Raw genomic sequence first — 11187 nt, forward strand, 5'->3', positions numbered from 1 at the left:
GGGCCGCCCGCCCGGCCCCTCCTGACAGCCTGTTCTTATTTTGCTCGCAGATCGAGAGGACGGGCCCGCGCCGGCGCTGCCCCACGGCCGCTTCCACGGCTGCTTAAAGTGGTCAATGGTCTGTCTGTGTAAGTAACGTACCAGGCACCACGGCCCTCCACCCACCGCCTCGCGCCCACGTGGCGTCCGCCACGCGAGTCCTGCCTCCTTCGAGAGGGGCTCCGAGAGGGGCAGGTCCAGGAGAGGGGAGCAGCAGGGCCCCGAGTCCACGGACCCTGCGCCACACGCTGTGGGGCTGCAAGCAGGTGGGCAGCCTCTCTGGGCGGCTGTTTCCCAGCGGCACAGCAGGGCGAGGGAGGCCGATCCCAGAGTTCTGAGAGGCGGGGCGAGTCCGTGGCTCAGCCGTCCCGAGGGCAGACCCCAACCCACGCGGAGTCCCAGCTCCTACTCTTTCTGGAAGGGGGACCTTGGGCGGGTACAACCCCCTGTGCCTCAGTTTCCCCACCTGTAAAAAGGGAGCATTCCTAGCACTTAGTGCTGAGGGTGGCGCAGGCAGCCAGGAAGCGACACGGGAGGCCTGGCACACGCTGGCGGGGGGGGGGTGGATAGTAGTCACGAGGGACGTTCCGTCGTAGCGCCTGGCCCACGGCGGGCTTCAGTAAGGGGAGGCTCTTAAGGGGCAATGTGTCTCTAGGACCCGCCCGCCAGCCTCGCGGTCATGCCACACTCGAGCCGTCAGACGGACGCCGGCCCATCCAGTTCAAGCCGGTTCAGCAGCACAGCCCGGTGTGGCCGCGGCGTGGCTGCCGGGCGCTGAGAACGAGGACGACAGGCCCCTGCACGTTGCTCGTGTCCTAAGGTGCTGTCTCCGTGGCTGCCATCGTGTGCGGCCGTGCGCTGGCGTCTGGCACGCGGCCCTGGACCAGGGCTGTTGTCATTGGCCGTGTGGCTCTGGGACGGTGACAGTAGATCCCCAGGTCCAGGGAGCTGCCCGGAGCCCCTCGGCCTGGAGGGTGGGAGGGGCTGCCTGTGGGGCCCTCTGTCCCAGCCCGACCCCTGCGAGGCCCTGAGGCTGGGGGAGCCACGGGGCCGCTAGCGTGTGCCCCCAGACCTCACCCGGGACACGTGTGTGGTCTAACTTAGTAACACACCTGTTGCGGGAACGAAAGCACTTGTGCCGGGGCTATTTTCGGCGTCTCTTTAGCAAGTGCTGAGACCGCCCGCGGGAGGGAGTCGGGCAGCAAGCGGTGAGCAGGCCGCGGCAGGACCCGGGCGCCCAGGGCGAGGCTGGTAAGCGGGCCGCAGGGAGGCCGGGGGCTGGCGGTGGCGGCACGGACGGCGGCGTGGCTTAGAAGCCACTGGAGGGTCCAGACCCCTGGTGACCGTCCAGGTTGGCCTTGAGAGGCGAGCCTCCTCCTACGGGGACATCTCCCGTGGTGACAGGCCACCTCCCGGCCTGGCCGGGTGACAGTGAGTGGCCGTCCTCCGTGTTGACCGGGCGCATGTGTCAGTGTCCACGGTGGGGTCGGCCGGAGCTCGCCAGTGAGGGGAAGATAGTGCCACGGGGGGTCCTCTGGGCAGAGCCTTAGACGGGAGGGACTGGGGCCACCGTCCACCCCGACGCGAGGGGAGCTGGAGAGCGTGGCACCCGCTGGGCCATCGTGGCTGCGCGTCCGTCCTGAGCCCCAGGAGCTTCCAGGATCGTTTGGACCAGGGGCGGCAAACAGGTTTCCATTTGCACGTGCGTCTCCCGGGGTAGCTGTGTTGAGAAGGATTCAGAGCCCCGGTAGCCCCTGGGTTCCAGTCCTTTAGCCTGTCCGTCAGGGGAGGCAGCTCACACGCTCAAGTTTTGCGCCGTCCCCACCTGCGACGGGGTTTTCTAGAATCCTGCGCGGTGGGGGGCGCTTGTTACCGGGCAGAACCACCACATCCGCACGTAAAACCAACCAGGCGTCTCGGCACTGGGGAGATAATCCAGGGAGGTGTGCGGCAGGACGGGCTCCCTGGGGCCCCCGTGGAACTCAGGGTGGGTGGAGGGACACTTGCAAATGAGGAAACTGAGGCCAGGCCTGAGTCCAACCCACACGGCACTTCTGGGCCTGGCGGCAGGACCCTGCTCCGCACCTGGGCGGCCTCCCCGGGCCCTCGAGGGCAGCCTGCGTCTGGCTCAGTGTCCTCTCGGCCTGGGGCATCTGAGGGGCTCTGCGGGGCCTGAGCCGTGCGGCCCCCTTGCTGTCCCGGCCTCTGCCTTGCGGCGGTGACAGCACGGCCCGCGGGGGAGGAAGGCCGGCCGGGGCCCTGCCCCACCCCCGCCACCGTGGACGTCCGAGCTCGGGTCCTGCTGCACCTGGTGCCCAAGACCCCACCAGTGGTCGCTCGGCCTGTGGGGTGGCCACGGCGGGAGGGCATCTCTCAGAGCCAGGCCACCCTGCTGCGCCTTCTCCCGCTTGGTGGGGGCGTGTGATGACGGCAGGTCTGCGCGCGTGCAGGGTGCGCCGGTGGGCCCTGGACGCGGAGCATGACAGCCTCTGGGAGGGTGGAGCCGGGGGACGTTGGTGCCGCCGCAATCGCGCCTGAGGGTCAGGGCAGGAGGGCGCCCGGTGGAGGTGGGGGCCGGTTCGGGAGCCCACGGTGGGGTCCCCCGGGCCTGCGGTGGGGGCAGAAGTGACTGGGCCCAGTGAGAGCCGCAGCTGGGGAGGCCGGTCAGCAGCGGTGACCCCCGGGATGGGCAGCGCAGGCCTGGCCTGGGCACCAGGCCCCCCGGAGCGGGCGAGTGAGCCACTTCCCGGGTGTCCCCGACACAGGCCGCGGCCGCAGGTGCCAGGACGTGGCTGGAGCCCCGGAGGAGCTGGGCCCGAGGGGGCGGGTGGCTCTGAGCACCTGCGCTGCCGCGAGGGCGGGGACCGGCGCCGTGCAGACCCGCCGGACAGGGAGGGGCCGGGCAGGGTGCGCGTGCGGGTGGAGAGGGGTGCGTGGAGTCAGGACGTGGAGGGCCGGTTCCGGGAGCAGCGTGCGGCGGGCGTGTCCGTGTGCAGGAGGGCGCAGGCCGGCTGGGCCAGGTGCGCTGGGCCTCCCAGAGACGTCCAGTCCCCCTCCCCCCACCAAGGGCCCTGAGAGCCCTGTGACCTCTGACCTATCTGCAGACGCTCCTGGGGCCGGGACGTGGGGTGCAGGCGGCCGGGTCACCAGACGGCTGTCCTGGGCTCCCTGCCACAGGTGTGGCCTTGGCCTGTGTCACCCAAGGTGGAGGGCCGAGGACCTGTCCCAAGACTCCACGGTGGCCTCAGGCGTCGGCCAGGGCCAGGCAGGCGCGTCTCCGTGGCGACAGGGCGGCCCCTGCAGCCTGACCGTCAGCTGTCCCTCAGGTCACCTGCGTGTCCTCAGCTCGCACTGCCGGGGCCTGTGTGCGCAGGCGTCTGTGTGTCCTTGGGTGTCCCAGCCCCGCTGCTGCTCTCGGAGCCCCTCAGCCGCTGCTCCGGGCTGGGGAGGTCCCTGGGGGCGTTGCCTGGGGCTGTCGTGGCAGAGGTGACGGTCACCAGCCTTGTGGGGATGAACAGCTTCTTTCCCGAGTCCCTCCAGCCCCGGAAGGGGAGGCGCGAGGCCAATCTTGGGGTGCGGGGACGGAAGGGCCTGACCTTGGCCCAGAGCATGGCCAGGAGGCCACACTCAGAGCCAGGTCACCCCACAGCCACCGCCAGTGCGCGGGTCCCGGGGCGAGGGCGTCCCCTCCCTATGTGCCGGTGCCCCTCCTAGCATGGCCACGAGGACAGACGGGTGACACGCCCCAGGCACGGGGCACAGCGGCCCCGCGAGGGCCTAGGACCCCGCCGTCACCCTCGTCACTGCGGTCCCGTCTCATTGTCATCGTTGCTGTTGACGCTGTGGCCACCTTGGTCACCGTGGCCGTCGCTGTCGTCCTCGTTGCTGTCACGGCACTGCCAGCACTGTCACCCGCGGCCTTGACACTTTGCCCTGTCTCGTCACCGCTGTCACCGCCGCGGACATTTCGGTCATGTCCCCGTGTCCGGGCCTCGCGCTCACGCCGCCTTCCCTCCCGCAGTGATGAACGGCAGCGGCCACTCGCCGACCGCCGTCAGCGGGGCCCCGTCCACGCCCAGCGGCTTCAGCGATGGCCCGGCCTCCTCCTGCACGGCCGCCCTGTCCACGCAGCACCTGCCCCCGGCCTGCGGCGCGCGGCAGCTCAGCAAGCTCAAGCGCTTCCTCACCACGCTGCAGCAGTTCGGCAGCGACATCTCCCCGGAGATCGGGGAGCGCGTGCGCACGCTGGTGCTGGGCCTGGTGGTGAGTTGGGCGGGGACTCGTGGGTTCCCGGAGGACGGCCACACTCGAGCGGGCTGCGTGCCGGTGGGGAGGGGGACTCACTCTCGCGCTGACCGGCGCCCTCCGGGGGCCGCCCCCGGCTCTCAGGCCACCGCCCACCCCCGCGCGGTCCCCAGGATGGTGCTGACAGGAGGCGGGTCTTCTCCCCAGAACTCAACGCTGACCATCGAGGAGTTCCATTCCAAGCTCCAGGAGGCCACCAACTTCCCGCTGCGGCCGTTTGTCATTCCCTTCCTGAAGGTAATGGCGGAACCCCCGGTTGGTTCTATTATTATCGTGCGACGCGCCAGGTACCGTGAGGCTCAGGGACGCAAACGTGAGCAGGCAAAGCGCCTCCCGGAGCCAGCGTGGAGGTGGGGGGAAGGTGACCAGTGGGCAAGCTCTGCGGAAGCTGGAGATGCGTGACGTGCAGAGAAACATTCCCCAAGGCCTGCGGGGTGGGCATGTTGGTGGGGGCAGAAGAGCATGAGGGAGGGAGCTGGTGGGCAGTGGCACAGAGGCCTCCAGGCAGCAGGAACAGCACGTGCAAAGGCCCTGAGGCAGGAGCTGCCCACTGTGAGCAGCAGCGAGGCGGCCAGTGTAGCTGGAATGGAGAGAGGCGGAGAGGGCGGGAGGCTGCGCACAGGCAACAGGCAGATGGGTAAGCTGGGTGCGTGGTGGGCATGAAGTGTCAGAGAAGTGGGTGGTGCAGTCCAGCTCGGAGGATGAGCCGTGGGCGGTGGCGGTGGTGCCTGCACACTCAGGAGGGCCGGCTCTGGGCCCAGCCCACACCCACCGAGGTGGAGTCTGCACTTGAAAAGGTGCCGGTGATTCGCGTGCAAAGGTGGGACGGGCACAGGCAGAGTCCGGCCAGCGTGGTCCCTGCGCCCCCCACTCCCGCACGACGGCGGCGTGTCTCTGAGGGATGAGGGTGAAGCGTTCGCACGTGTATTTGGCCACGTGGCCCTACCGTGCCGAGCTCCTCCCGCGGTGAGGTCCACAGAGCTTAGCCGGGAGGAGCTGGCCCGGCCGCCCCAGGGCCGCACGGAGCACCGAGGCCTCCCGCAGCCCTGGGTCGGGGGCAGCCAGGCCCCTTGAGGACAAACCACACCAGTCACTCCCGGTGCGGGCCTGCCCCTGCCACTCGGCAGCCACGGGCCAGGGCCACGCAAGTCCTCTGTGCCTCGGTGTCCGCAGCTGCAACATGGGGACCCCTCTCAGCTCGCGGGAGGTCTGCGCGAGGGACGAGTGTTCGCGCTCGGCACGTTCGGTGCACGTCGGGCATCGTCGACATCAGGGCTCTGAGTGTCCCTTAGGGCAGGAAGGTTCCGGAAAGCTCCTGGGCACCTCCTGGACCCCGCGAAGGGGGCGGCAAAGCCACCACCGCTGTTCCCGACGAGCGGGCGGGAGACTGAGGCCCGGAGCGGGGCTCGCACCTTGTCTGTCCCACTCCGGAGCCCACGGCCTCGGCAGGGCCCCGCCGGTCCCCGACCCCTCCAGTCCCTCACCAGGGGGAATCCGTGTCACACCCATGGCCCTCCCTCCTGCCGCGCCCCGCCGCGCTCGCTCCTGAGCTGGCCACGGAGGAGGAGCCGGAGGCTGCGTCCTGACGCCCTTTGCAGTTTGTCAGCGGCCGTCCCCTTGTCCCTTGATCCTCTTTAACTTCCTGCCGACTCCCCGCCGCCCGTCTTGGGGACGCAGCGCCTGCCTGTGCTGTCGGGTCGGACGTTTGCACCGACGCCCTGGTTTACCGAGGAGCGCGGAGACGTCTCGGTGCCTTCTGCGTCTCCCCGCCAGGCCCCGGGGACCCGCAGCCACACCCCAGCATGGTGCCACCCACCCCACAGCGGGCGCAAGGCAGGATACCCCCGGCCCAGCACTGCTCTGTGTAGGGTCCTCTCTGCCTCAGTTTCCCCTCTGCACACAGCTCTCGTGAGGCTATGCAGGCCAGCTGGTGGCTGGACACGCGGCCGGCAGGTCGTCAGAGACATGAGGCCTCTCAGTCTCCCTGACCTGGAGCTTCTGGGGCAAAGCGGGAGGGTCAAAAATAAAAATAAAAAACATCGTGGCCAGTCCTGTGACCAGGTGCTGGCCCGAGCCCTGGCCCTGCGGTCCCCACAGGGGAGCAGCTCCCACCCCACCTGTGGCCGCCGCCGCTTTAAACTCAGCGGTGGGGGGGGGGGGCCAGCCTTACGGGGCTGGACACAGGCCTGGCGACCCCCTCGGCCGCCTCTGAGGGTTCCTGTCTGTGGCCTGGACGTGGGAGTGGCTCCTTCCCGAACGTTCACAACCCCCGGGCCGGCGGGGGGGCCCCTTGGGGGCGGGCTTCGGGGCCTTGTTCTTGGAAAGGGCGGGACTTGGGGTTGGGGGTGCGGCCGGGGGCCTTGCCGGGTTCCGGCCTTGGTTCGGCGTTGGTTTCCCCTTGGGTTGGGTTGGGGCGGCCCCCCCCGGGTTTTGGGAAGGGGTTGGTTCACCCCCCGGGGGCCGGCGGGTTTTCCGCGGTTGTTTTCCGGTTGGGGCGGGTTCGGGGGGTTCAGGTGGGTTTCCCAGGGCCCCCCGGCCCTTGGTTGTTGAGGTTGGTTGGGCCTTTTGCGGGGGCCCCGGTCGGGCGGGTTTTGGGGGCGGGGTTTGGGGCGGCGGAACGTTCCCAACCCCCCTTGGTTCACTTGTTTTGTTTTTTTTTTTTTTGCAAATATTAACTTCCTTTGGCTTGAGGTCCCGTCTGTGAAGAGGGCAGTGTCAGATGGTGGCGTTGGGTCCAGGAGTATTTTGTGACCAGCTCAGTTTGTCCAGCATTTTCCTGGTGACGCTCCTGGGGTGTGCTGGGCTCCTGGGGACAGAGGGAGTGGCTGCCTCCGAGGTGGCTTTGAGGTCAGGCTCCCACAGTCCCCACCGCTCTCTGTGCTGGGGGAGCCCCCAGCGGGGGGCCACACACTGGGGTCCCTGCAGCCTCTCCTGAGCCTGCCCCGGGCACGGCAGACGCTGGGAGGAGCCGCCCACCCCGCCAGCCCTCCACCCACGCCCCGGCTCCCAGCTGGCCCGAGCCGGCCAGGAATCCAGATGTTTCCACTGCCCTGACAGCGACCAGGGATGCCTGCCTGGCCAAGGGGGGGCCCCGGGGAGGGGAGATGTCTGGCTCCACAGGCCTCTGGGGACCTCCGTCCCAGCTCACGCCCTTAACGTGCCCAACAGATGGCGGGTGGCCCGCGTTCAGCTGCCCAAATAGAAAACAGGCCGCCGCGCTCCGGCTGCCGCTGGGCCCCAGTGGCTGCGCTCACGGTGGCTGGGGAGGGTTGGCAGGAGGAGGCTGCCGTGGCAGCTTGGAGACGCATGAGAACGTTGGGGACTGTATTTATTTACAAATGCTTGGAACCGCTGGCTCCCGCAGGCGGCCCGCCACCGGGCCCGCGGCCAGCGCGCTCAGGGCCGCCTGCCTTGCGTGGCTCTGGGAAGACTTTACGGAGGGCACGTGAGGAGCCCGGCGGTGCACGCGGGAGGCGGGTGGGCACAGGGTGTCGGAGCCGGGGTCCGAATGCGGGTCCTGTGGGCCGGGCAGTCATTCAGCCCCGTGCTGTGGGCCCATCCCCCAAACACAGCCAAGTCGCAGCGGCGTCGCCGGTGGTAACGTCCGTTTGTGCTGACCCTCACGGCCCAGAGCCCAGCTTCCTGCAGGGCTGAGGCTGGGAACCAGCAGGGCGTGGACGGGCGGGGCTCACTCCGTGGGGTCCCCTCGGTGCACGTCGGGGTCCAGAACTGAGGCCCTGCAAGCGGCCACCCTGGGGTTCGTTAGCTGTGTGCCCAGGGCTGGCTGCTGCCCCTCTCTGAGCCCCAGTGTCCTCCTCTGTGGCCTGGATGGCGTGGTGCCCACCACTAACTAGCACCTTCCCCACGATGTACCACGGGAGGGACTTGGTGACGTGGAAAAGCCCCCACCAGGGAGACCGGAGTCTGGGCCTGGGTCCCCTGCACCCCAGATCGCTGTGGGCCCTGGCAGGACGCCGTCCTGCCTGGCCCTGCTGCCGCCCTCCCGCAGCGCCGTGAGGAGGGTCAGGCTCAAGGAGCGGGGGTCAGACAGTTCGTGCCACCTTTGCAGAGTCACACAGAGGCAAGGCTGGGACTTGAACCTTGCCCGCCGTCCAAGCCTCCCCCCTGCCCCCGCAGGCAAACCTGCCCCTTCTGCAGCGGGAGCTCCTGCACTGTGCCCGCCTGGCCAAGCAGACCCCCGCCCAGTACCTGGCCCAGCACGAACAGCTGCTGCTGGACGCCAGCGCCTGCTCCCCCACCGACTCCTCCGACCTCCTGCTGGACGTCAACGAGAACGGCAAGAGGAGGACACCTGACAGGTACCTGGGGAGAACCACCCCGGGGCCAGCGCTCGCCAGGCAGGCCTGTCCCGGGCTGAGGGAACGTGGGTCGAGACCGTCCTGCGTCCCAGGCAGGCGAGCTGAGAGGCTGGGAGGGGCCGCCACCCAGGCCAGCGCGTCCGTGGCCTCCCGTGGGCCATGGACCCGCTGCCCCGGGGCCCCAGGTGGGGAGTCTGTCCGGCTGAGACGCCCTCTGTGCTGGACGTAGACATCCAGGAGTCCGAGGTCCCCAGGCGGGGTCTTCTGTGTGGGCCACAGACGTGCTGTCCCTACTCTCCAGGGGGTGGACGGACGTCTCCTGCCGCCCAGTCCTGCCGCAAGAGGTCGGGCCCGGGAGCAGGAGGGGCGGCTGGGCTGGGCGCCAGGAGCTGGTCTAATCCTCTGTGTCTGTCTCCCCTCATGCCCCCTTTCTGCCCACGCCTGTCTCCCCTCGCCCCAACACCTGGGCTCCGTCAGACTTGTCCCGTAACCACTGCCCCGCCCCCACCTGCTCTTTGCCGCAGGACCAAAGAGAACGGGTCGGACCGTGACCCGCTGCTCCCCGAACACCTCAGCAAGCGGCCGTGCACCCTGAGCCCCGCCCAGCGCTACAGCCCCAGCAACGGGCTGCCCCACCCCACGCCGCCCCCGCACTACCGCCTAGAGGACATGGCTGTGGCCCACCACTTCCGAGACCCCTACCGGCCCCCCGACCCCCGGGAGCTGCGGGAGCGACATCGGCACCTCGGTGAGCAGAGTGCCAGGGACGGGACACGTATGTGTTAGCAGGAACATGTGTGTGCGCCTGAGCTTGTGTACGCGGGGGCATGGCCAGCAGCTGTGTGCACCTAAACCGGGAGACGCCCTGCCGCTGCCACCTGGCCTTGTCTGTCCAGGAAGGACACCGAGGGCGGGGAGGGAGCCCGCCTGGCTGGGCCGTGTCCGGGAGCCTCTGTCTTGGGGGCAGCCTGACCTCCCGTCTCGCACCCCTCGGGGCCAGGAGTTCCCCCAGGGACTGACCAGGCTGTGGCCACGGAGGGGTCGTCCTGGGGCCCCGGCACCCACCTCTCCCCCAGGCGGGTGGCCGTGGGCCTGGAGCTGACCACTGGGTTCCCGTCCGAGCTTGACGATTCTCCACACCCTGGGGTGTGTCACATGGCCCTCCGTGCCTCAGTTTGCTCCTCTGCCATCTGATCGACGGGGGTAGTTAGTGCGGGGTGGCGACAGTGCTCCGTGAGGCCCAGCTGTGGTCAGTGAGAGAGAGGACATCTCGGGGCAGGGCACCCACCACCCGGCTCCCCTGCATCCTTCACTCTGTCCCCAGAGCCGGGGGCAAGGTGCCAGCCAGCACTGCCGGACGCTGAGGCCCAGCGAGTGCGGGTCACCTGCCCAGAGCTCTTAGCCACGTCTGCCTGACCTTCCACCCCTCCCCTCTGCGGGGACCAAGGGATGGTCAGGCCTGGGACCCCCAGCGTGGAGACCGGGAGGCAGAGCCTGGAGGCCGCCCATGGGGAGCCGGCGGCGGCAGGGTCAGCAGAGGCCTCGCCCTGAACAAGCCGGTCTCCCCACCCCCACCCTGCGGAAGCTTCCAGGGCCCGGGCCCAGGCAGCAGGTGACGGCGTCTGGCTCGCTGCAGCCAGGGTCAGGCAGGTGATAATTCCCACCCGCTTCTGCTAATGCAAAAATAAACGCCAGCTGTCGGGCAGGCCTCAGCCGCCACTGTGGTTGGGGCATTGGTGCAGGCTGCAGCGCTGCAGGCGGCAGGGCAGGGTGGTGGACACGAGCTGTGGCCGCCACCTCCCTCCCCCTCTGCAATGTGGGGGAGCCATTTGGGGTCTGGGGGCTAGGAGACCTTTAGGGGCTTAAGAAGTCCTGACAGAGACCTGAGCCCCCAGGAAACACCAGTGCTGGGTCACCAGACGGGGCGGGGGCTGGGAACATTGGGCGTTTCCGAGAAGCATAGGTAGGAGCCGTCATCTTGGGCGTGGGGATGCGGCTGGAGGTCTCCTGCAGCCCGGTTTCTGGTTACCTGGGGGTGCCCCCCCCCTTCCAGTTCCTGGGGCCTGTTAAAACGAAAACCTTAGATAACTCAAGTTCAACAGAATTTAACTGAGCTGAGAACTCTGGGATCGGGCCCAGAGCAGGCTCTGAGAGCAGCGTGGGGGCAGCTGACCGGGCCGGCTCGGCGTCTGCGAGTTTGAGTCCGCTGCCTCAGCCACACGAGTGACGGTTCCGAGAGCGAGCGTCCTCCCAGCAGGCCGTCAGTGAGCTCCACGCTAGTCAGGGCGCAGTTCCTTACGTAAGGGCTCCACGCGGAGCCACCCGAGGCCAAGTCTAGGGTGGCTGGACCAGTGTCACCGGCCTGGGCTGAGGACAGCTCCAGCCGGAGCCGGCCTGGGCCCACACCTGCCTCCATCACTCCCCGCACGGTGACCCTGGGCAAATGGGTCCCCCAACCCGCCGCGTTCTCCGGTCTGTGAAAGGGAAAAAGGGAACGGGATGGAACTTCCCGCGGGCTGTCGCG

At 68.9% G+C, this 11187-nt stretch overlaps 1 protein-coding gene across 1 annotated transcript in view; it reads left to right on the top strand.

Annotated features, from left to right (window-relative positions):
- The window catches only part of LOC105820634 (protein CBFA2T3-like), a gene marked incomplete at its 3' end in the record, with an annotated part of 19402 nt that extends 9991 nt beyond the window's left edge, over positions 1–9411 (top strand). Inside the window, exons 6-10 of the mRNA XM_012657163.1 lie at positions 51–128; positions 4061–4302; positions 4492–4581; positions 8482–8663; positions 9188–9411. Coding sequence (XP_012512617.1) covers positions 51–128; positions 4061–4302; positions 4492–4581; positions 8482–8663; positions 9188–9411 — 816 coding nt within the window. The remainder of the gene's footprint in view (positions 1–50; positions 129–4060; positions 4303–4491; positions 4582–8481; positions 8664–9187) is intronic.
- Positions 9412–11187: the final 1776 nt, after the last annotated feature.

Source organism: Propithecus coquereli, unplaced genomic scaffold (assembly GCF_000956105.1).
Source record: "Propithecus coquereli isolate 6110/MARCELLA unplaced genomic scaffold, Pcoq_1.0 Scaffold531, whole genome shotgun sequence".
In the NCBI taxonomy this organism is placed as follows: domain Eukaryota; kingdom Metazoa; phylum Chordata; class Mammalia; order Primates; family Indriidae; genus Propithecus; species Propithecus coquereli.